General features: G+C 39.1%; 1 protein-coding gene across 2 annotated transcripts in view; it reads right to left on the minus strand.

The window, feature by feature from the left end:
• LOC306861319 (metabotropic glutamate receptor 8-like) overlaps positions 1-23,328 on the minus strand; it is a gene marked incomplete at both ends in the record, with an annotated part of 192,988 nt that extends 169,660 nt beyond the window's left edge. The window contains one exon of one of the 2 annotated variants that reach the window (XM_079403522.1): positions 22,822-23,328. In XM_079403522.1, the coding sequence (XP_079259648.1) occupies positions 22,822-23,328 (507 nt within the window). The remainder of the gene's footprint in view (positions 1-22,821) is intronic. The other variant, XM_079403523.1, reaches the window with a different exon arrangement.
• Between the last annotated feature and the right edge of the window lie 2,711 nt (positions 23,329-26,039).

Here is a 26,039-nt window from a genome sequence, read left to right on the forward strand (position 1 = left end):
ATCTCATACTTGGAGTTTATATCTCATAATTAAGAGTTTGCATCTCGCAATTCTGAGTTTATATCTCATACTTGGAGTTTATATCTCATAATTCTGAGTTTATATCTCATAATTAAGAGTTTACATCTCGCAATTCTGAGTTTATATCATCTCATACTTGGAGTTTATATCTCATACTTTGGAGTTGATATCTCACAATTCTGAGTTTGTATCTCAATATACATTTTTTGGTAACACTTTATTTAAGCAATTAACTAGTTGCTTATTAGCATGCATATTACTAGAATATTAGCCTTTTATTAGTAGTAATTAAGCACATATTAATGCCTTATTCTACATCCCTAATCCTACACAATACCTAAACTTAACAACTACCTTACTAACTATTAATAAGCAGCAAATTAGGAATTTATTGAGGGAAAAGCCGTAGTTAATAGTGGATAAGTGTTCCCTATTCTAAAGTGTTACCCAAATTTTATATGTATCTCAGAATTGTGAGATATAAACTCAGCATCATGAGATATAAATTCAGAATTGCAAGATAAACTCAGAAGTCTGAATCTTTATGGGCATTCTCAATACAGCGGTGAATGACGCACAAGCACATGATCAATTTAGATTTATTGTTTTTAATTAGACTTCTCCCTTAAAGAGAAACAGTGTTTTCATGCACCATTGACAGCAGTGAGCAACATTCATACATGTATCCCCTAGAGGCCTGTGAAATGTCAATAGGTCAGGTCATCTCATTCACAAGCTATATGCCATTTTCTAACAGCCTCTGACCATTTATATGCACTCATCAATGGTTTCTGCATCAGTGTTAATGGACTTTCTCCACCAGTGCTCCTGTCCACTGTCTCAAGGGCTGTTCTGCTCAAAATGACCCCCTCCAGACTCAGGCCTGACCTTCAGAGCCTATATACGGGACAGAGGGCATCATGAACACTCAGGTCCCTTTGCTGGTAAAACTTTTTATTTCCATCTGTGTCCCTGTGTAGATTTTACATTTTATTACTGACCTGCCTCGTAAAAAAGATTGATGAATGGATGTAACTGTCTGTGTCTATGCAACCCCCAGCAGGCTAATGTGCGACACAGAGCGATTTTATATGATTCGATTTACGATATCGCCATCTTGATACTCCATGACATTTGTGTTCAACTCGTACAGCTTTCTTAATTTGCAGAAGGCGTTACAGCTTGATTTTATACATTAGAGTGCAGATAATTAAAATATATAGCCTATATGAAATCAAAATTTGAAAAAGCTTAATATGCATGCACAATAGCTAGATATACATTTATAAAATTCAGACATCTTCTCATTACATGAATGCATCCTTAATTTATTTTTTTTAAAAATATGATTACACAGTACTACTATAGGATTATTTTTTAATTAAGGATGCATTAAATTAATGATCTTTTGATTAATTCAAATAAATGCTGTTCTCTTGAACTTTCTATTTATCAAAGAATTCTGAAAAAATATTCATCACAATTTTCACAAAAAATATGAAGCAACAACTGTTGATAATCAACACTGATAATAATCAGAATTGTCGATTGAGCAGCAAATCAGCATAATGATTTCTAAAGGATCATGTGACACTGAAGACACTGAAGTAATGATGCTAAAAATTCAGCTTTGCATTACAGGAATAAATTACATTTTACAATATATTCACACAGAAAACAGTTATTTCACATTTTCAAGTATTTCACTATTATTGCTGTCGTTACTGTATATTTATTCAAATAAATGTGAACATAAAAGTCTTTCAAAAAAACAACATTATTACCATCTTAATATGAAAAAGATCCAATTTTTTAACTGTTGTTTACTTTTATGTTTTTAATGTTTAATAAAAAATTTTTTTTTAACTCACTCCACCTCTGAAACGCATTTTCAGTAGATGTTATTGCTTAAATGCTTTTCTTGATGCAAAATATAAATTCCCTATTGATAAACTCAAACCTTGCCCTACATTATTTTCTTGGTACATACCACATTTTACTCAGAAACAGGACACACTACAGAAGCAATGTGTTACATGACCATTTTTACATATAAAACATTCATTCACTTGCCGCTTTCTTCACAATTCCCACTCTAAAAGATGGCCAGGGATTTCAAACTTTCCCTTTCTTGGAAGTTCCTCTAAATTCTCTTGAAGAAGATCCAACCCACAGCGAATTATCGTGCGCATTTCTGGTCTGAGCTCACGTCCCTGCTGAGAGGAAGTTGCAACATCCTAAAAGAGAGATTACCAAAGCCTTTTTTCCAGCTCTCTTCAAAGACTCCATCTTCAAAATCTGTGCTTGGGCCATTTTTCACACAAGACAATTCCCACGTATTCTGCTCCAAGCATGTCCAGAATTCAAAAGAATACTGTTCAGAAAGTACATTTGTGAAATCCTGTCATGTGAACTTCTGTACTGACCGTATTAGCGGCTCTGATGGGATTGTATATTACGCCTGGTAAGGAGCTGCTGGTCATCATACCGAATTAATAAGGTCAATTAACAAACACACAAAGTCATCTAGAGCCAACAGCAGAGGCTGAGAACAATCACAGGTGTCTGTTTACTTCTCAGCGTGGCACAGGTTTGATTTATGGACACTTGATTTCTCGGTTAAGCAAATTGCTAATAGAGCGGCGACTGGTGAAAAATGGCCTGCAGTTAATTACGTATGACAGGGAGAGGTCTCTTATTAAAGGGAATTTTATCATGAAGCGTCACTGTGTTCTTCACAGCAAGACTTGAGATGAGAAAATTTTGATTCTTTGGGAGCGAAAGGGAGATTTCCATGCATACATTATTAGTTACGATATTCACTGCAGCAGCGATAAAACAATATCGTCTCATATGTGGTGTCTAATCTTGAATTTCATAACACAGACGTGAAATACAGATGAAGATAAAGTCATTTAATGGTCAGAATAATTATATTGTAAACAAAATAATGATTACTGGAGTAGATTTTACAAGACAATACCCCCCCAAAAAAACTATTTAACTTGCGATTTTTAATTGAATTAAACATAAAAATTTTGAAGCAGAACGACTAAAACAGCATTTTTGTTTTATTGTATTGTTTTATAACTTTGAAAAATCTCTCTTACGTTCTACTTCAAAATTTCACATTTAATTCAAGTGTTACTTTCCATATTTGTACTTATTTGTGAAATTTACTAGCAATTTCTATTGCGACTGCAATAGATATTTTACAAGAAAATACCATTTTGGTTTTTCTACTTCAACATTTCATTTTTAATTCAGTGTGTTACTTGCTGTTTATTTGTAATTGTTTGTAAAATTTTGTTTTCTGTTTTTTTTTGTTTTTTTTAATCAGCAAAATATTTTTCTACATAATTTTTTAATATTTTTTTCAGTGGTTATTTTTTTAAACTAATACTCCAAAAATTAAATTTTAAACTTTATAAAGATTTTTAATTAAATTTGAATTTTTCAAGATTATTGGATTACATTTATTTAAAAAAATAAAATAAAAATTAGTCTTTCTTCTTTAGTGCTGTCAAATGATTAATCGCGATTAATCGCATCCAAAATAAACGTTTTTGTTTACATAATAAATGTGTGTAATATATTTATTATCTATACATAAATACACCCACATGCATGTGTATATTTAAGAAAAATATGTTATGCTTGTATATTAAATATATTTATACATAATATAAATTATATGAATATATATATATATATATATATATATATATACACATATATATATATATATATATATATATATATATACACATATATATATATATATATATATATATATATATATATATATATATATATATATATATATATATATATATATATATATATATATATACATACACACATGTACACGTAAATATTTTCAAAATATATACTGTATGTGTACTTATAGTTAATAAATATATACAGTACACACACACACATTATGTAAACAAAAAGTTTTCTTTTGGATGCGATTAGTTGTTTGACAGCACTATTTTACTTCAAAATTTCACATTTAATTCCGTGTTTTACTTCCCGTTATGCTTTATAGTTATTTGTAGGTGAGTGAAAATTGTTTCATAAGTTAATCCAACAGCAAGTATTTTTCTACTGTATGAGCAAATCGAATAGCATTGGTTGCCTTAGCAAGATAAACAGCTAGCTAAATATTACTTCTGATTTTTACAGTCACTGAAACTAACTGTTTGAACAAAATGATTTGCTAAAATGACTTTCCAAAGCTAGCATGTGATTACAGCCTCAGCATGTTTAGTTATAAAACTAACTTAATACAATTTGAAAAATATAATACAAACTACAATACAAAAAAGCAATGTCCACACCTTTACTTGTTAAGGAAAAAAGAGACCTATTACTGGAAAGCTACAGTACTTGGAAAACAGCTACACTACTAAACAAAGCAGCATGTCTAATTTTAGCTAGCTACTCCCAAAAGCTATTCCCAAACACGCATCCACTAGCTCTTTTAGCTTAATAAACATAAAATCTAGATGATATTAGGACATATTTCCAATGCCGCTAATTACACGCAAAGGCAGTGTGCTTCACCCATTCACCACAACCACCCTCCATCTCTCATTAGCTGTCAGCAGCACCTCAAACAACCTCCTGACCCATGTGAAGGCAAACTCTAATTAAAACTAGTAGACGAGAGTCTTTCACAGCCATCTGAGCTCTAATTATAGGGCCAAATATGAGGCTTCTACTGTCTGATGGGAAAGGAGTATTGATTAAACAGCCACAACACTCTCTATCCGGCTACTGCCCTAAAAATGACATTTCTTTTTATTTCCAAATTATACAGTGATGCAGTGGGGATGAAATTTGCATAACATAGCATTTTTCCATTGGCCTTTAAATAAAAAATCTTTGTGACCAACAAAAATGTATGTATTATTTTTTTCAATGCATTAAGTAGTTTATGTTCATTTGAATATACAAATGAATATGCAACCTACTTCATGCAGTGAAAAAAAAAACTACAGTAGTTACCTTGTTTTTGAGGAAAACATCTAGTCATGCATAAAATCAAAATACATTTACTTGAGATGCAAAATGACAGAAAAAGACAAAAGTCTTGTTTTCTGAAAAATTCATCAAAATTAAGTGAATTTATATGCCTTATATGGCAACAGCACAAACAAAATACATTCCAGTCCCGCAACACTCTTTCAGTCTCTCTTTCTGAATTTTTTTTATTTATTTTTTTTTACTTCGGGATTGTGCATGTGTTCAAGAGGAGCGGAAAGGTTTCACTGCTGCGGTGGGCACTGGGCAGCCTTGGGAAATGTGGAAATTAAAGTCAAGGGGTGACGCAAGTGGTCAAGTGAATGGAGATTATGTGCCTCCATCAAACTGCAAATAAAACACACCCGCACACTTCTTCCTCCTCCTGTGACAAACTCTCATCTCGTCCCTGCGCATGAATAATTCACTCTGATACTCCAAAAGGAAGAGCTATTAAAATTACATGGGGACGGGGAGAAGCAGATAAAATATTCCTACCTTTCCTTTCTTCCCGCTGTACTGTAGCTCTGAGTTGCACGATTAAAGCAGTCTGTTTGAGTTTTCTTCACCCCTTCTACACATTAGCAAACGACATGATGTCGTCTCTCTGCATATTGGAAAATGTTCTCATTATAATATTTCTGAGTGATGAAAAAACAGGTCAAATATCCTCAAGGCTCCATAAAAGGAAAACAAGATGTGTCTGGACACTTGTGGAAGGATCAATAGTCTTTAGTCGCAGAAGCATGTTTTGCTAATCAGAGGCAGGTGGTGTTCATGGGAGTGGGATGTTTTGAAAAGGTGTGACTAAGTTCAGGTGTTGATTTAATTTAACCAGAAAAACTAGAAAAAAATGTTTGTGTTAATTAAAATGTAATATTAGAAGAAAAACAAACTCTAAAAACTTAAATGAAAAAAATATAAATATAAATGTTGTCTTGAAACAAAGTAAGTTAAATAGTCCAGGGTTAGGGAACTAGGGTTACATACGTAACCTGAGGCGTTCCTCTTCAGGAACTCGAGCTGCATCCGGTAAGATGCTTTGGGGAACGAGATGCCCACGCTGCCAGACTTCCAAGTCTAAGACTTCCAAGTGTATCCCTCAGGAGCACGACGAGGGCGAGAGAACGGAAGAGCCTGGAGTGGCCCGCATATCGAGGCCATAAAACCTGACGAAGGTCAGGGGCGTGGATCAACCCGCAGCGTTGCAGATGTCCTGAATTGGGACACCTGCAAGAAAGGCCTTGGAGGCCGCCACACTCTGAGTTGAATGAGCTCTGACTCCCATCGGCGAGGGGAAAGGGAGGAGGACAGAAAGCCTGCAGTACTATAGGCTGTGGTGCTGAGGAGGGGACCTTCGGAACATACCCTGTTCTAGGGTATAGAAAGGCTTTGGCCATGCCGGGCGCAAAGTCCAAATGAGTAGGGGCCACTGAGAGGGCCTGAAGATCCCCCACTCTCTTTAGAGAAGATATCGCCAACAGAAATGTAGTCTTTAGAGTGAGATGGCGATCAGAAATCTCCTCGATAGGCTCGAAGGGAGGACTACAGAGAGCCTCGAGCACCACAGCCAGGTCCCAAGGTGGAGGAAACGTGTAACCAGGGGGTTTCTGCCCACTGACTGTGCACCAAGAGAGGCATGGTAGGCCAATATTGCCGCCACATAAACCTTCAAGGTGGAGTGGGTCAACCCTGCGGAGAGTCAGGCCTGCAGGAACTCCAGCATTGTTCCAATCGGGCAGTTGACTAGATTGAGCTGGCGGTCTCCGCACCATGAAGTGAAGAGTCGGGGAATTCGTGGCCTAATGGTTAGAGAGTCGGACTCGTAATCGAAAGGTTGCGGGTTCGAGTCCCCGGCCGGCAGGGATTGTAGGTGGGGGGAGTGAATGTACAGCGCTCTCTCCACCCTCAATACCACGACTGAGGTGCCCTTGAGCAAGGCACCGAACCCCCAATTGCTCCCCGGGCGCCGCAGCATGGCTGCACACTGCTCCGGGTGTGTGTGTGTGTGCATTTGTTCACTACTCACTGCTGTGTGTGTGCACTTGGATGGGTTAAACGCAGAGCACCAATTTCGAGTATGGGTCACCATACTTGACAATACGTCACGACTTAAGAGTCTCCACTTCAGGGCGTACAGTTTCCTCGTTGAGGGAGCTCTGGACTGGAGTATGGTCTCAACAACCTTGGTTGAGAGACCGGAATCTATGAGCTGCGCCCCCTCAGAGGCCACACCCACAGCTTCCATAACTCCGGGCAGGGGTGAAAGATTCCCTCCTGACGGGAATCTCCCAGAGCCGTTGAGGAGAGAAATCAGGTCAGAGAACCATACTCTACCAGAAGTAGACTGACCTCGTCCCGGTGCACTCTCGCCAGGGAAAGGCATACAGACGAAGCTGGATGAACTAGAGAGTACCAGAGGGGACATTGCGCTGTCTCCTGAGTAGTGAAGAGGTCCACCTGAGCCTGGCCAAACACTCTCCAGATTTGCTTCACCACATCTGGGTAAAGCATCCATTCCCCGGGCATCGGCCCCTGTCTCGACAGGACATCTGCTCCCATATTGAGATGCCCAGGGATATATACCGCTCTCAATGAGCAGAGTCTCCCTTGGGCCCACACAAGGATCTAGCGCGCCAGCCTGTACAGGGGGCGCGAGCACAGGCCTCCTTGGTGGTTGATATAAGCGACCGCCGATGTGTTGTCGGTGAGCACCGACAACACATCTCAGGTCTGGGAGGAAATACTTCAGTGCACACAGCACGGCCAGCATCTCTAGGCGACTGATATGCCACGTGAGATGGTGACCACTCCACAGACCACAGGCAGGGTGGCCACTCATGACTGCTCCTCAACCGGTGAGGGACGCATCCGTCGCTAGCGTTACGCAGCGACAAGGAGCTCCCAACACCGGGCCCTGATACAAGAACCAAGGCTTCCTCCACATGTCTAAGGCGCGTAGGCATCGCTGCGTGACCTTGATCATGCGATCTGGTCTTGAGCCACCACTGTAGGGGTCTCATGTACAGCAGGCTAATAGGTATCATGTTGGACGCAGCTGCCATCAGACTCAGCAGTCTCTGAAACTGCTTCACAGTGAGTGACCGGCCTTCTTTCACCCTCGCGACCGCGGTGAGGATCGACTCGATCCGAGCAGGTGTTATACGAGCCTGCATTGTGAGCGAATCCCACACCACACCAAGATAAGTGGTTCTCTGAGCCAGAGAAAGCACACTTTTCCTGGCGTTCAGTCTTAACCCCAGCACTTTCATGTGGGCAAGAACGACATCTTGATGCCGAACCGCCATCTGCTCTGATTGAGCGAGAATCAACCAATCGTCGATGTAATTGAGCATGCGGATGCCCTGTAGCCGCAACAGAGCTAACGCAGCATCCACACACTTCGTGAAAGTGCGGGGTGAGAGTGCTAGGCCAAACGGAAGAACCAGATACTGGTAAGCTTCGCCCCCAAAAGCAAACCTCAGGAACTTCCTGTGAGTGGGAAGGATGGAGACATGGAAATATGCGTCCTTTAGATCGATCGTGACAAACCCGTCCTCGGACCTGATCTGAGACACGACCTGTTTGAGTGTCAGCATCTTGAACTCCACTCGCATCACTGAGCGGTTCAGCTGACACAGATCTAAAATCGGACACATCCTTCTTTGGAACTATGAAGTACCAGCTGTAGAACCCGGGCTCCCTTTCGTGGAGAAGGACCACCTCGATGGCCTCCTTCCTCAAGAGAGTGTCTTCTTCTTGTTCCATTACCAGAGCCTGCTCGGGGCCCACCAGAGTGGGAATAACCCTGTTGAATCGAAGCGGTGGAGAACCGAACTGGATTCTGTAGCCTCTCTCTACAGTATTCGAAGCCTTCTTGGCCTGAAGCACAGCCCGTAGGTCCGTCTTCGTCTTAGAAGGCCACGGGGCAGAACACCGCTTGCCTCCTCGGACCTGACTCTGTCTCTGTGCCTCCCTGTACGAGGAGCTGGCACGCGGTTGGGGCTGCTCCCGTCCAGCAGCCGCCTGAGCTGGAGGGTGACGAGGCAAGAACCGCCGGAACGCCCCCAATTGTCTACGAGCCTCCCAGTGTCTATCAACGAAGGACTCGACGGCGTCGCCGAACAGACCCAGAGGCGCAAGCGAGGCCTCCAATAGGAAGAACCTGTCTTTATCTTTAATGTCAGACAGGGTCAACCAGAGATGCCTCTCCACTGCCACCATGGAGTCATCACCTCCAACAGCTCCTCATACTGGGATGACACAGGGGGCGGAGCCTCGGTGCTCTCGCACTCACCCTCCTCAGAGGAAGATAAGAGAAGCGCCGTGTCCGTTCCCAGGGAAGAAGTAACCAACGAGCAGGCTTCCGATCCCGGAGAACGGCCGCCGAATCTGATGGGTGGGGAAGGAGATAGGGACTCGCCTGTCTCCATTCCCTCCAACAGATCCACTTGCAATCCCCATGAGTGCTGACGCTGCTCCGCCTCGGCAGCAGCGGGACCAGCACCACGGGAAACGCTGGTGAAAACCTTTTTCGTCAAAAAGAGCCTTCCGGGAGTGGAGCAAATGCATCGGAAGACGCTCGCAATGCACAAGCAGACCACGCACAGATCATGTGTATAACCTGGGACCATGTAGCGTCTGCAGGGAGGAACACATGATCTGAAACGTGAGCTGCTCTCGCCCTCTTTCTTAGAGTGATCGACTACATATCTCTTTGACATACTGCTTTCTCTTTTTTTCGTATGCAAAAAGATAAAGTCGACCTTATAATTCAAAATATTCACAATTATGACAATAGTGTATAAATAGGCTATTACTAAAGCAGGCCTAACACTGCTAAATTCAGTATAATCGTGTAAAACCCATTGTGACACAAATGGCTTCATTTCCTGAGAATGAACCGTAAACAATTCATAAAACAAAGATGTATACCTCACATTCACGAAATAACCAAATAGACCTGCACTTGAACTGTAAAATCAAGAGATGGCTTCTGACGAGCTCAACTCACTCATGTGACAGACAGAAAGCAGTAGAACTTTTAGCCTGTGGGTTGTCATTGACGTCTATAGATCTGTAATGCGCATTGACACTTCTGGTGTACATTTCATGCTTTAATTAGACACCAAAAGCCTCCCGAGGGACCCCAGCACTGAATCTACAACTGAAAATCAACTATTCTCACATCTCCAAGGAGGTGGTCGACTCGCTCCTCCGTGCTAATGTGTTTTTTTTTTTCTGTGTCTTTTATCAATAATGTCACCGGCCTGATAAAGCGTGCGAGGCTTTCCTGTGAGGCGGGAAGGAGGGCCGTGTGAGTTCAAGCCATCGGTGACTGACACCTCCTCCCATGCTGATCAGAGAGAGAGACTGCACGACTGTCAGGTCACATAAACGCCTGTCGCTGTCACCTACCAGCCCGAATGATGCTGACAGAGAGACGGAGGAGGAAAGAGAATGAGCGGGAAACACACATTAGCATTCAGGTGAGGCAGAGAGGAAGTAAAAAAAAAAATAGTACTGCAGTGATTACGTATTTTTGGAAGTTTGCATCACCCGGTTCCCTTGATGAAAACCAGAGAGGATTTTCCATTGGGTTTTGGATTATTGCAGAAAATAAGCTCTGGGACCGACAAAAGTTTATGATGCTTACACGTTTTGTTCATCATGATAATCTTCACAAATGAGGTCAACTTTTATAAACCTGAAATTTTATGAACTAACCCAGGGTTATTATCGTTAAATAAAACTGAAACTAAAAACATTTCATTACTTGAAATAAAATGAACTCTAACTAAAAGAAGCTATATAGGCAACATTTCTTATTTTAATTTAGTTTAACTTGGCATACCTACTAAAACAACTAAACCTGAAATAAAAAATATAAAGACAGAAAAAATTCAAAAAATTACAAAAACACAAAAATAAAAATCACTAAAACTTTAACTAAAATGAAAAAAAAAACATAAAAATAAAAACTGATTCAAAATATTAATAAAAAACAATTATACTCAAATAACACAATTATTTAGTAAAATCGAAGCATTCTTAAATCAAGATATATTTACTTGAAGTAAAAAGTCTGGTTTTCTCAAAACATCATGATAGTTAAGTGACTTTATGCATAAGACAATAACAAATATCTGCCATTGAAGTAAAAAATAAATACATAAGTCATTTTCCTTTGAATTAAGTTGATTTTTCTTACCCCAATGACATTTTTGTTCTTGTTCCTTGCATAAACTGGCAAATTTGTTCATTTAATCAAAAGACTTGATATCTTAAATCATTTTGATTGTCAAGTAAATATATCTTGATTTAAGAACGTTTACTTGAACTGTATAACAAGTAAACAAAAAAAAACCTGAGTATGAAAGTATTTTTTGCTGTATAAGGGCTAAAATTCAAATCTATGCGTAGGCTACAAATGAATCACACACGGCATGACTTCAGCGTCACCACCATTAAGCTTAAACGACTCTTTCAGTCTTTATTTAAAAACATTTTCACTGAAAGCTTGAGTTCGGATAGTTACCAAGAGTGCAATTATAAACACGAAAGCTTGAGTATATGAGTTTACCTGTTCATCATGATGACGTTTAATGTCCATGACAACCCTTTTCAAGACAAGTAAAAGCTTAAAAAACACAAGGAGGTATTACTGATGTATTTTAGGTTGTTGGACAAAATGTGAAAATGTATTGAGCTTGTGTTCCGCACAGACCTTATTCCATTTGAAAAAAAAAAAACATTACCTCAAGATGAAGGAACAAGAAGTGCTAAAATGCTCCTTTCAGGGTTTTGGCCAGCAAAAGTATGCAATCCAAGCAAACATTTATAAGGAAAAAAGCAAGTTGATTTGAGGATCGCACCCCAGCCCAAATCTGTAATCGCTCGGCCACACGACTCGATATGAGCGCTGCTGTAAATCACCCGAAATCCCACAACAGCAAGAAAAGCAATAAAAAATTTACAGGGAAAAAGTTCTAAACCTTCTAAAGGATGTGCACGGATTTCAATCTCGCACGCCGTGATGTCTAGCCTGACCCATAAAGCAGAAATGAGAGCGCGATCCAGCCTGCTCCGTCTACCAATCGCCACTCTGTCAATGGGAGAGGTGTTGTTTACCAGCAGTCTCTTGAGGACATGAAGAAGAAGCTTCCTGCACTCTCCATCACAGAATCATTTTCAGCCAGGCACCAGATTTCACACTCATCTGCTTCGTCCCAATGGGCTTTACTGTGGGCAGCTAAGACGCTACGCTAGCAGTCACAACAGACTCCAGAGTGCTCCAGATTCACTGCTCCAAATGGACATCCAAGTACAAAAAATGCCAACTAATATAGGAGCCCTTTCTTCAATACTTGTGTGTTTGTGTGCATCCATTTTATTCTTGTATCTGTTGCTCAATGTTGTAATGTTTTTTGTTTTTTTTTAAAGGAATAGTAATATTTTGTCCACTCTGAGAAAGAAATGGAGGATTGTAAAAGCTATGAAATGGAAAAACTGCTTTGGCAACATTTGTGTTGTTAAAATTATTACAAAATATGCATTGAATTGAAACAGTATTTTGTGATTCTCACTGTAAAAATATTATGTTCAATTGAGAAAATGAATTTAAAATAGATCCAAACTTGCAATCAACCAATCACAGAGTATTAACAAATTGGATTATATGATATCGACCAATCACATGACACACCAAGAAAGAGGCCACCAAACAGACCAAAAGCCTACTTTTTATATAATTGCTTGGCTCCATTTTATACAAAATGAAATAAAAAATGCAAATAAGATAAAGTTTTTTTTCATGTACATTCATGTTTAACTCCTACAAAGTAAAATAAAACATTCAAATGTATAAAAATAAATAAATATTTTCAAAATGCATTCATGTTTAAAACCTATTTTATAAGTACAAAAAATAATTCAAAAGAAATGTAAATATATATAATCTCATTTACAAAAATGAGCAAAAAACTTCACGTTTTTAAAGACTGTATACTATACAAAACCCTAAATTGACAGTATATTACATTAAAAAAATGTTTAAAAAATAATCTGCAATTAAATCTGCAGTCTTGGAGAAACTATTTGAACTCTTCATTATTCATGTCTTACTTTTACAAAGTATTATAGCTGCCAGATTGAAAAATATATATAATGAGCTGTCCTGAAATGCACTTTTTGTTTTATTATTTAATTCCTTAGCCAAAAACAACATACTCTTGAAACGGCTGTTTCTGGACCTTTTATTGTTCTGAACTTTACTAGGAAGGAAATTTAGAGACTGGGCCTGAACTTTAGCTGAATAAACCTGTGTTATACCCCGTATTTGTGTGTGTGGTTGTGTCTAATGAGATCTCTCCAGCTCGCTGTCGGTTTTGTGCTCGATTCCATTATCAAACTCTTAATTCTCCTCATGGAGGAAATCATCGGGCGGAATCGCTAAGTGGCACCCGTGGCCTCTCGCCCACTCATCCTCGCTCTCATCCTCACGAGGTTTCCACCCCAACACAGCATCTGAGAACCGACGCTCTTCAACCTGAACCCATGTGCCGCAGGCTGCGTCTGAGAATAAGTCCCTGAGGTCCCACAAGTACGTTTATCCATAAGACCGAGGCAGTAGGGCATTAAATGCTGCACAACAATAGAAATATCAGCTCTTACACCATTAAAAATGAAGTTTCAAAAGCGAGATGACATAGAAGAACCATTTTGGGTTCCCTAAAAACATTTCAGTGAACAGTTCTTAAAAGAATCCCTTTTTTTTTTCTTAGTGCAAAGAATAATTTAACAATATAAACTATTTTCCAGTATAAAGAACCTTTTAAACATAATGGCTCTTTATTTGCGTTTATGGGTCCATGAAGAACCTTCAACATCCATGGAACCTCTCCATTCCACAAAAGTTTCTTATAATGGAAAAAAAAAGTTCTTTAGATTATTACAATGATCTTCACACTAAAAAACTTCAGATATCACTGCAAAAACACTTTTTTAATAATCTAAAGACATTTTTTTTTTTTTACTATGAAGACCTTTTTGTGCAAAGAAAAGTTTCAATGCATGTTAAAAGTTCTTCAGTTCCAATCTTTGGACCTTTATTTTAAGAGTTAAGAACCATTTACAAAGAACCTTTTATGGAATTAATCCATGAATGTTAAAGGTTTTTCATGGAACCATAGATGCCAATAAGAAACCTTTATATTTAAGAGTGTATAGTTTTAAATAGAGAGAAAATAATGCTACAAAGTAAATTTCATTTTTGAAGTTCACTGGATTATTCAAAAATAGGCATTACCACATGCTTATGAATGCATTTTCACATTTAATTTCCAGCACTATGTATAGTGTAAAACATGCATTCAGCCGTGCACAGATGGTTCAAGCCAAGAAGATGCCATTTAATAGATTTAGGAAGGTGCAAAGGTTTATTGGCCTCATGCGTCGATGCCAATGATTTTCAGCTTGCAAGAAAACCCATCTGCTGAAATTAACTTAAGAGCACTGGTTCAATAAGAGAAGAAAAAAAAACTTTATGAAAATGCCAACTTCATTACACAATCCATTATAGCGCAGTGCCAGGCGAGTGATTTATGCCAAGGTGCATTTCGTGGTCTAAATAAGCCACGGAAGAGCGCAGTTCATTCTGACCTTTGTATAAACACACAGAGACTAACGATAACGGTCTCGCTGACTCAACCCAACATAATGTGCATCTGTTGGTTAATTACATTTTAATCTAATTGTTGTCTTTCTAGAGTAATGAAGCACAAAATCGATTCATAATTCACAGGCTGTTCTCGTTGAAATGTGACGCATTAGTATTTCTCTTTAACTTCAAACTGAGATGCAGAGCGAATTTATAAAAAAACATTTACACTCGCTAAATTAGCTCTCAGCATGACTCTGGTGAGGTTTTACCTTTGTTCTCTTACATCTGGGCAAAAGCTCAAGTAAAAGCCGCTGTGGCTGAATGGACAGGACGACATGTTGCTACTGGATAAACAAGTAATCTCAATGCCTGTGGCTTGTAATTGAATCAAGCTTTCAGAAGCGCAAAGGTTGGTGTGTTTCAACACAATTATGACTGATGCTCTATTGATCCAGCCGTATTTTGCACATCACCGTCAAAAACCATCCAGACCCCTTTTACTCACACCTAAGATAAAACACTGAAATGAGTCTGGCTAAAAGCCGCCATAAAAGTCATCCATCTGTCATAATAGAGTCCTAGTAGTGTGCTATTTGCAAAAATCTGAACAATGGAATTTTTTAGGTTTTTGAGGTTTATTAATGTACTTGGCAAGTAAATGAATAAACCAACAATAAAGTTTTTCCCTCTTTCTCTCAAAATCCACACAAAAACCAGCCATGTTGCACATTAAATAAGTTCATAAAATTTAAATTCCCTCAATGTTTACATGAACTTACATTAGACACAACACATACAACACAAATCATATTCTCAGCAGCTTTTTGTATTACAAATAAATGATTGCTACAGTCAGAACAAAATCATTATTATTTTATTCTATCTTGAAAGAGTTCAATCTGAATGCACAATGAATGCAGAGTGTTGGGGCCCGACTTCATGAATATGCATGCCGATTGTTTGGCAGTGAATGTAATATTGCTAAAAATTGTTAAATAAATAAGAACAGGCTGCAGCGAAACACTGTCTCACACCTGAGGTTCATCGAAGCCATAACAAGCATCTTAATTAGCAACCAAACTCACCGTCCCACCAGCACTGATGGAAGTGTTGGGATCTGTTCCAGAACATAGTGAACCTAGTGAATTTATGGGTGATTCTTAGACTATGGGCACTTTTATGTACTTTGGTCATATTTTTAAAAATACATATAATTTTGGACAAATTCCTCTTTCTTTTTCAAACTAACAATAAAACCTCCTTAAAAACTTTTTACTACCTCTCTATTATGATTTTTTCATACTTTTCAACCTCCTTATAGGTATCAAAATCACTCTTTTCTCCTTGTCGCACACCCAGGCTTTTTAACTTCAACAATGAAAATACAGTTAAAAAATATGACTTATCTGGTAACTATTAATATACCTAAATTAAGCACTAGTAAAATAATTAAAATACATTATAGTATTTAATGTGAAACCACTATCAATATTACTTTTTATACAAAATATAGCTGTCGCACAGTATTGGTGTCATTTCCACCACAACACTGTAATGTCCCTTTAAAAAGTTTGGGTGAGAGATTGTTTAGGTGGTTTCTATGGAAATGTTCAGAGACATCAGAGCACATGTTGGACAGGGAGGCAATTTTAAATTTTCATCAAGAACAAAAGAAGAAAAATCAAGGTAAATATTGCTTGATCAGTTAATATATTTATTCTACGTCATTTCCAAACATGCTGTACCTTCAAGGGTGTTTTTAAAAAGTTAAAAATTTTAAGTTAAATAAGAGTATTTTGCATACATTAAATGCTAAGTATTAATTCAAAGCTAATCAGTGAAGCTATCTTCCATCTTGTCATGAAAAACTACAGAAATGTCATTTCCACCACAGTCATTTCCACCACACTGCCCTCTGTGGTGGAAATGACAGCATGTGGTGGAAATGACATTTATGGTTACAAAGTACAATTGATATAGATTGCAAGAGTAGATTTGTGTAATACTTTTTATATTATAATAAATTACAATACTTTTTATTTTTATATTTATACAAACCCGATTCCAAAAAAGTTGGGACACTGTACAAATTGTGAATAAAAACAGAATGCAATGATGTGGAAGTTTCAAATTGCAATATTTTATTCAGAATACAACATAGATGACATATCAAATGTTTAAACTGAGCAAATGTATAATTTTAAGGGAAAAATAAGTTTATTTTAAATTTCATGGCATCAACACATCTCAAAAAAGTTGGGACAAGGCCATGTTTACCACTGTGTGGAATCCCCTCTTCTTTTTATAACAGTCTGCAAACGTCTGGGGACTGAGGAGACAAGTTGCTCAAGTTTAGGAACAGGAATGTTGTCCCATTCTTGTCTAATACAGGGTTCTAGTTGCTCAACTGTCTTAGGTCTTCTTTGTCGCATCTTCCTCTTTATGATGCACCAAATGTTTTCTATGGGTGAAAGATCTGGACTGCAGGCTGGCCATTTCAGTACCCGGATCCTCCTTCTACGCAGCCATGATGTTGTAATTGATGCAGTATGTGGTCTGGCATTGTCATGTTGGAAAATGCAAGGTCTTCCCTGAAAGAGACAACGTCTGGATGGGAGCATATGTTGTTCTAGAACTTGGATATACCTTTCAGCATTGATGGTGCCTTTCCAGATGTGTAAGCTGCCCATGCCACACGCACTCATGCAACCCCATACCATCAGAGATGCAGGCTTCTGAACTGAGCGCTGATAACAACTTGGGTCCTAGTCCTCTTTAGTCCGGATGACATGGCATCCCAATTTTCCAAAAAGAACTTCAAATTTTGATTCGTCTGACCACAGAACAGTTTTCCACTTTGTCACAGTCCATTTTAAATAAGCCTTGGCCCAGAGAAAACGCCTGCGCTTCTGGATCATGTTTAGATATGGCTTCTTTTTTGACCTATAGAGTTTTAGCCGGCAACGGCGAATGGCACGGTGGATTGTGTTCACCGACAATGTTTTCTGGAAGTATTCCTGAGCCCATGTTGTGATTTCCATTACAGTAGCATTCCTGTATGTGATGCAGTGCCGTCTAAGGACCCGAAGATCACGGGCATCCAGTATGGTTTTCCGGCCTTGACCTTTACGCACAGAGATTGTTCCAGATTCTCTGAATCTTTGGATGATATTATGCACTGTAGATGATGATAACTTCAAACTCTTTGCAATTTTTCTCTGAGAAACTCCTTTCTGATATTGCTCCACTATTTTTCGCCGCAGCATTGGGGGAATTGGTGATCCTCTTACCATCTTGACTTCTGAGAGACACTGCCACTCTGAGAGGCTCTTTTTATACCCAATCATGTTGCCAATTGACCTAATAAGTTGCAAATTGGTCCTCCAGCTGTTCCTTATATGTACATTTAACTTTTCTGACCTCTTATTGCTACCTGTCCCAACTTTTTTGGAATGTGTAGCTCTCATGAAATCCAAAATGAGCCAATATTTGTCATGACATTTCAAAATGTCTCACTTTCAACATTTGATATGTTATCTATATTCTATTGTGAATAAAATATAAGTTTATGAGATTTGTAAATTATTGCATTCCTTTTTTATTCGTAATTTGTACAGTGTCCCAACTTTTTTGGAATCTGGTTTGTATTATGATATTATTTTTTTCTAAATTATACTTTTAGATTAATTTATTTCATTTAGATGCCACCTAAGACAACAAAAGAAAGGTCACAGGCCTATAGGGACAACATAAAAGCTGACCCTATAAAATATGAAGAAAGACTTAAAAGAGACAGGGAGAGATACCTGAGAAAAAAAGAAAAAGGAGTAGTAAAAGCAATTGCAGATCTGTCAAAGCGGGACTTGGAACTTTCTGGAGGCTGGCCACGGAAAAGGCCCTGCTGATGGGATAGGAGCAGCAGTGAAAAAAGAGCTGATGACATCATAGCTAGAGGGAAGGACCTACCAAATGCTCGGGTGTTCTTTACAGTTGCTCTTTACAGAAGATGAGTGTTAATTTTTTTGTTGCATCATTATATTTTTGCCTTGCCATCAGTTGTGTCAGTTATTTACAGTATGCACTGTAACCGTTCATCTGTGAGACAAATCAGTTGTATACATCAAACTCAGCACTACACTAAAAACAGTTGTGATTATGTTTAATGACTTTGTGAATTGATTTTTCTGAGTGTAATGATTTAAGAGTTTTTCTAATAAATATCACTGTTTCTCTACATTCACGTTAATTCATTGTCATTTCCACCACCACCCTGTCATTTCCACCACCACCCTGTCATTTCCATCACCACACACATTTTTTAAAAATATTTAAAAAGTTCTCATCACACATTAAAAATGTATCCACAATTTACGAGATCATGCTCTACTTAATATAAAAATTCAAGTTATTTATTTTCTAATAAGCTCTTGCCCAAACCAATATTAAATTTCAGAGTGTGACAGGTGTACAGTTCAGCATTTGGTCCTTAGGGCAGTTAATTTATCTCATTGACAAATGTATAATTATTGTACATTGTGGAAAAACTGAAAAAAACTAGTTACAAAAATGATCTTAGACAATTCTTGAGTGGCATAAGTTATTATGTTTTTAAATAACAGCTGTATATTGAGATGTGGTGGAAATGACATTTGTTCATTGCAGGTCGGAAAAAATGTAAAATATTAACAATTTCTCTTGTAATCTAAGTTTGTCCTCTTACAGACCTTAAAACTAGACAAATTATTTAAACTTATGAGATTGTATTACGTGATTTTTGAACAAGTTTTTTTTATTCAACTTCACAAGCCTAAAAGTGCCCCTAGTTGAAGAAACGCCCTTATAGGCATTGTAAGTCTTCTCATGTACCTTGTTTTTGCTCATTTAAAAAGCAGCTTTATAAGTACTTGCTGATAAAGCAATCCCAAAATGCAACAATTTTACTCAATTTTCATGTGTTGTGCATTTAACGCATAAGCCATTTTGCTTGTTACCACATTATTAGTTTAGCATCCTAGAAAGTAGAGCTATTTGTGTGCCAATGCACTTCAGATCAGATGCCTGTGCAAGGTTGCTGCCTTCGAAGGCAGCCAGGCAGTAGAGCTTACTACATTTTACAGCCGATATAATACACAACTGCATTATGTGTGTGCTAGTATGAGCCCTTCCTCTTTCACTCTGCCAAACACCAAATGGAGGCACTTCATAGCCCTCAGAAATCTCATGTGGTAAGACCCCACCTGCAGGGTTACCCTGATAAATCACCTCCCCAATGAATTTCATCTGAATTGCACCTGCAGTGTGCTGGGACCGTCAGAGGAATGGAAATCAGGGGACTAACAGCCTGTGGCCCTCCTCTTGCTAGGCATGCTAATGCTGTAGCGATTACCTAAACCGGAGTTCTGCCGGGGAACTCCATCTGTCCCATTCAGTATCACTATGCGTTGGCATGAGCCCCTGTTCACAGTGATGCAGGCACTCTCTGTAGACGAGATACACTGCCATTCACATACATACAAGTGTTTTCAGTGGCTAAACGAATGACAGCGGCTAAACATACTGTAGGCAAGCTTATCAAGAGAAACATGTTTTAAAAGTGCCTTTTTAAGTGTCATGAAACCCCCATTTCAACACAAGTCAGTTTTCACCACACAATTCTGGAGCATAGGCATGGAAAGTAGGCTCTTTGGTTTGGCTTTTATTTACAGTTAACAATTTAGCAAACTGTTTTATCTAAATCGACTTGCTAATGAAGAAAAAACGCAACATTTCAATCGGCAACAATACACAAATAAGCAAAAGGTCATTTTTATCTGTAATTTAATGTGCTAAAAAACTCCATTTTCATTTGAACCGTTTCAAATATAGAGCATTGATCCTTAGATAATTGGTCTGATCTTTTGACACACTCACAGTAGGAAATGAATGCCGTTTGCGATGCCAAGTGTCAGACTGCAGCTAGTTTCAAATGAGCCACAGTCCATAACTTTAGAAACTCTCTAGTCTAGCAAATACATTTGCAGCCAGAGTTTCTGAACATTTGAAAAACGCCAAAGGGATAAAGCCACAGATTCTCATAAATAATAATGAAGGACTGTTGATGTATAGGAATACTATAGCAGCCAGCCATTTCACATTCAATAGCGTTCACTCTAGTGCTCTTTTTGTTTCTAGTACCATAGCATTTCATAGGCCTTTAAGTGGCATTCCTGTTGAGACCAAGCACATACACAGCCACATGCACATTTACTTGCTCAACACCCAAGACAATGTCTCTTCTAATTATGTTTAGCGTGATTGCTTCCTGATATCAAAGTCTGACAGCTGACATGGTGTTACAGAAAAAAATCTGTGCTTGCAGTATGGGACATGCGTCATTTACTGCGGATGGATCGCCCGGCAATGTGTCTACATTAATCAGTCAAATTGCGGTCAGCTAATGAGTGTGGTATAAACAGCAGAGAGTTTAATTAACATTGTGTGGTTAATTGGCACAGGGCGGCTGTGAGTTATTCCTATAACAACTACAATGAGCAGTCGGCCAGAAGTGTTATTTAGAATGCTATTATTAAACATAAACGAGTAAAAATCTATTGTTGTCACGAGGCCACTTCAGTCTACAGATATAGATTTAACTCCTTATGGGACATACTGTATGCAACCCATTCCTATCGGATTCCTAGAATCTCCTGGAGGCGGTGTTCTTCTAGCAAAGACTACATTGTAACAGGTTGCAACTGCTGAACTTACATCCATAAACAACGGCAGAAAAAGAGCCCCCTGGTTCCCTTAATTTCCCCTGACAAGCATAGCAAAATACCGGAGTTCATTTCAATGTCGTATTTGCCCAGAAACAGTGATCTTCCTGCTGGTTGGGAGACGTACATTTAGACTCTAATATACTTTGGGTGGCATCATTCTACGAAATCATCCTGCCTTGAGATTCTTCCAGGCCAACATGTCACAACATATTTCAAACAACGGTAGTTTGAGTTATGTGAGGTCACCCGTGGATGTCTACTTCAAGGAGCAACTGGAAAAGACTTAGAAAGTAAGCTAGCAGAAACTTATCCAAAGAGACTTGCTTTGCACAAGAGGACAATATCCTCAGGCAACCTAGAGTTCTTTGGTCATGGATACAATATCCATGAAGGACTTAATATTGCTCCACGATTATTATTGCTACTTTATCAAAGCATTATTCTGCCAATTCTGTTGTATTGTTCTTCTTGCTTTCTGATAAAAACCGGACCAAACTTACAAAGGTGTCCAATATTGCTGCAAAAGTTATCGGTCTTTCAACACCCAACCTCACAGAACTCAATAACAGAGCTACTACACACATAGAAATGTCAATAGAACAGGACTCCACACACCCACTTAATGAGTATTTAGTCCCACTGCCCTCAGGGCGCGGGTATAGGGCTATGAGGTGTAGGAGGGCCCACTTTGGAAGAAGCCTGATTCCTTCAGCCATTACATATCTCAACAACAGACATCGCTGAAGTTATCTTAACTGTTTTTTTTTTTGGGGGGGGGGGGGGGGGGGGGGATTGATAGGATCCAATCAATCAATTGCTTTTTGTGCCATTTTTACCTGCAATCTTTTGGATCCTATTCAATCACTACACGACAAACTTGGCAAATTTGGGCTGGTCTTGATTGTTGGTTTCTACATCTTTTCAATGCCCAGTCCAGATTGTTAAGCACTACACTACACTGTAACCCCATTCACAAAGGCTGCAGACTTTACCCCATTTCCAGTCCCCAGAAGGGCATTGCTAGACCTCTTTTGTAACTTTGCTTACCACAAACAGCCCCATAATGCTGGCAAACATGATGGAGACACATTTGCCAAAAAGATCCCAGCAATTTTGTTGAACTTGGCAAATATGGGCTGGTCTCAATTGACCAACAGTAACAGGCTACTCCCCACTCTCACATCTCAGAAGGTTACATCCTTGGCAGTTATGGGCTGGTCTTGGTTTTAGGAATCAGGCCGCACCCTTCTACACCAAGCCCTGACTATTGTCCTCTACACTACGCAACATCCATTGTTGACAAGAAGCAGATTATGAACCCCACTCCAAGAAGGACAAGTTGAGCCTTCTTACCTTAAAAAGCCTCAAGATGTTGGCAACCATGATGGAGACAGAGCTTGCAGCTGCACCAATGACTCCAATGATTTTATCTGGCTTGGCAAATATGGGCTGGTCTCCATTGGCACAGCGTACATCCGAACCGTCACGCTCAATGAGGGCTTGTACAAAGGTAAGCGACTGCTCCAGGGCATAGGTGTCCCGCGAGCAGGTGTCCAGGATACGGGCCCCCAGCGTCACGTTGGGCAGCAGCTCTGGGTCTTTGTTGATGAGGTCGATGGCAAATAGCATTGCCTCCAGTCTGTGAATACCCTTCTCCTTCTTTAACTCCCCGCAGGGAACTCCACGTTCACCCCGGGCGTGAACTGGAAACAGGCCACCCAGGATGATGTCACCATCCAGACGGATAGAGTGGGCGTACTCAACAGGTGGTGTCTCAACCCGCTGGAGGGAGACTGGCAACCAGTAGCAAAGAAAGAGGAGGAGCTGGTATTGAGTCCGACTTACGCGTGCAAGATCCATATCCACAGGGACGTTGGGGACAATGTGAGGAAATGTAGGTCCAAAAATTCCGGGTGGTGGGATTGAGGACTAATGGGGCAGCAGACGGACGGTAACATCCATGTCCATTTCAAAGCTGAAGTTGTGTCTTCTGAACATTTAGAGTGTGGCCACAGGAATTTCTCATAGGGCAAAAACGTCTGGCGTACATGTCATGTAACTGGTAACAGGTGATATGAGGAGAGGCAAAAATGTCAAACAAGTGCCTTTCCAAATCAAACTCCAAAACTCTCACATCTTCAGAAGCATCTATAGAAAAGAAAACATTTTATGAGTAGCTGCATAAAGAGAAAATCAAACATGAATCAGGCACAATATATGCAAGCAACAAAGCAAATTCATCAAACATACGGACATCTTGACAGGGAGGAAATTACATCACAGTCATTTGGAGCTCAGTGTGGTCTTTCATTTCTGCTTCGCTGAAAAAATATAAAATCAAGGCCGTCTTCTCTCACATTTGCATAGTCAATCAAAGACATTTCACAGTGAGAGGAAATGTGCCTATTTGTGGACAATAGAGTTGTCGGGTTGATTTTTACAGTTCAGCTTTGTGGAATGGAGTGGGACAGAAGGTAATCAAGGGGAGTTATGGCATATTGATTTTCAGCAGTTTTTTTGTTTGTTTTTTGTCAGGATGAACAGGTATGGAAATTTGGGACAATAGAGAGTAATTATTTTAATATTTGGTGATATTATACACTAAAACATTTTTTTTCCCATTCAAAATCATTTGAAATTAACTGGTTTTCAAATGAACACTCTGTCTTTCCCTGTGGGCTATCCTATAACAATTCACATTTCTTTAATTTTAGCCAAACCACACTAAGCTCCAAAATGAAGACTGTTCATTTACACTGTTGTTGGCACACATCAAACACCTGAAACATTTCAGAGAGTCGAGACAGAGAGAGAACCTCTCGTGAAACACCTCCACATCCCCACTCTCCACTGGAGAGCCATCGTTACGTTACGCGCAACGAGCGCAGTTACGCACAGCCTTGCGCTTCCGAGAGACACATGCTGCGCAATCTGCCGCCTCCGTGCGCCAAGAGAATCACTCTACAACGTAAAGGAAGTCCATTGCACACTTCCGAGTGTGATTCTGCACTCCTGGTGAGCCACAAATGCCACTGAAATTCCCACACTAACCCAGACACTATAGATTACGCAGGAAAAATTTCCCCTGGCTCTAACTGTGAACTTTATACTACCTTAAAAACACCGCTCTATAACAATGACTCCCTTCTATTCTAACGGCTCTGTTCTATCCTAATGATTCTATATTGCTCTTTGGTATTCTAAATGACTCCGTTATGTTCTGTTATATTCTATACGGATCTATTCTAATAACTATTCCGTTTTTCTACTCCATACATCTTCGGGGAAGACCAGTGCGCATTGGTTTCTCGAGTGCAGAGACTGCTTGTTTAAATCTAATGCATTTGAATATATAATAGTATATGTGCATATGCATAATTGGATTTGTTTCAGCCTAATATTCTACTCGTTTGCACGAATTAATCTTTATATGAGAGCTCGGGTCTTCCCTCTCCTCTGTCGTTATATCAGAGACAGATGGAGTTATTACCCTGGCAGACGCAGTGTGTCCCATCTCTCTTTTTGATTTACACGAATCAGTATGTGTCAAGCAGAACCATCTTCTACTGGAGATCCCATTATATCTCCACCAGGAGAACCTGTCTCATAGGAATCCAGAGCTCTTTCTATCTCTCTTACAACTGTAGTTGGAAAAAAACAAGCGTATGCTTCTCCAAAAACACACAGTCGCGTGCAATGTGGAGTTTATAGTCTGTAAATGCAACTCGTGAGAAAGACATGAGACTTTAAAAAATCACAGCCTATACATTAATCACGTACATTTCTGGTTGATAATTCTCAATTTATGAGAGAAATAAACTGTACGAACCCAAGTCCATGTGTATGAATCAGCATGCATGCATGCGTGTGCATTTACGCACATTCCTTTGATGCAATGCATTGCAATGATTCACACAGTCTAATCAACACAGCCTCTGCATTCGCCTTCAATTCTTTATATTCATCACGAATGCGCAAGAATTCTCATTAAAAGCGCAACTATTGTTTCTGAAGCAATAAAGTGCTTTTAAGTGACTATTGTCATATAAAACACAAACAAGCTCTAAAGAAACAACCGTGACATTCCTTTGCGTTTCACAATAAAATAATTTATCTCTTTTCGTACTCAAGAGATTCATGAGCAGCTTTTTAAACCGTATGTTCTTTGATAGTATAATACTTGCAGCATAAGAATACCATTTTAAAGCACACTAACATGAAAGTGCAGTAGATGTGAGATCTTACCTTCTTTCTGCTCTGAAGCAGGTTTGTGGTGCTGAAATGAACAGCGCATCACCAAAATCCTCCCTGTGAATGTGATTGCTCTCTCTCACACACACACTCACTCACACACACACTCTCTCTCCCTCCCGTGCATCACATGCAATCTTAAATGAAACATGCTCTCATTTCAGAAGGAAAATTTTCAGGAACGTTTGCTCAGAATGATTAAGGGAACACCCCCTTCTTGTGCACAAAAATGCAGGAATAAATGAGAGGGTAAACGCAGAAATGTGAAGATTCTATCATTATTTAGGATTTTGCATTAAAATAAAAAGACTATATACCTC

The sequence above is a fragment of the Barbus barbus genome (genome assembly GCF_936440315.1).
Source record: "Barbus barbus genome assembly, chromosome: 42".
Classification (NCBI taxonomy): domain Eukaryota; kingdom Metazoa; phylum Chordata; class Actinopteri; order Cypriniformes; family Cyprinidae; genus Barbus; species Barbus barbus.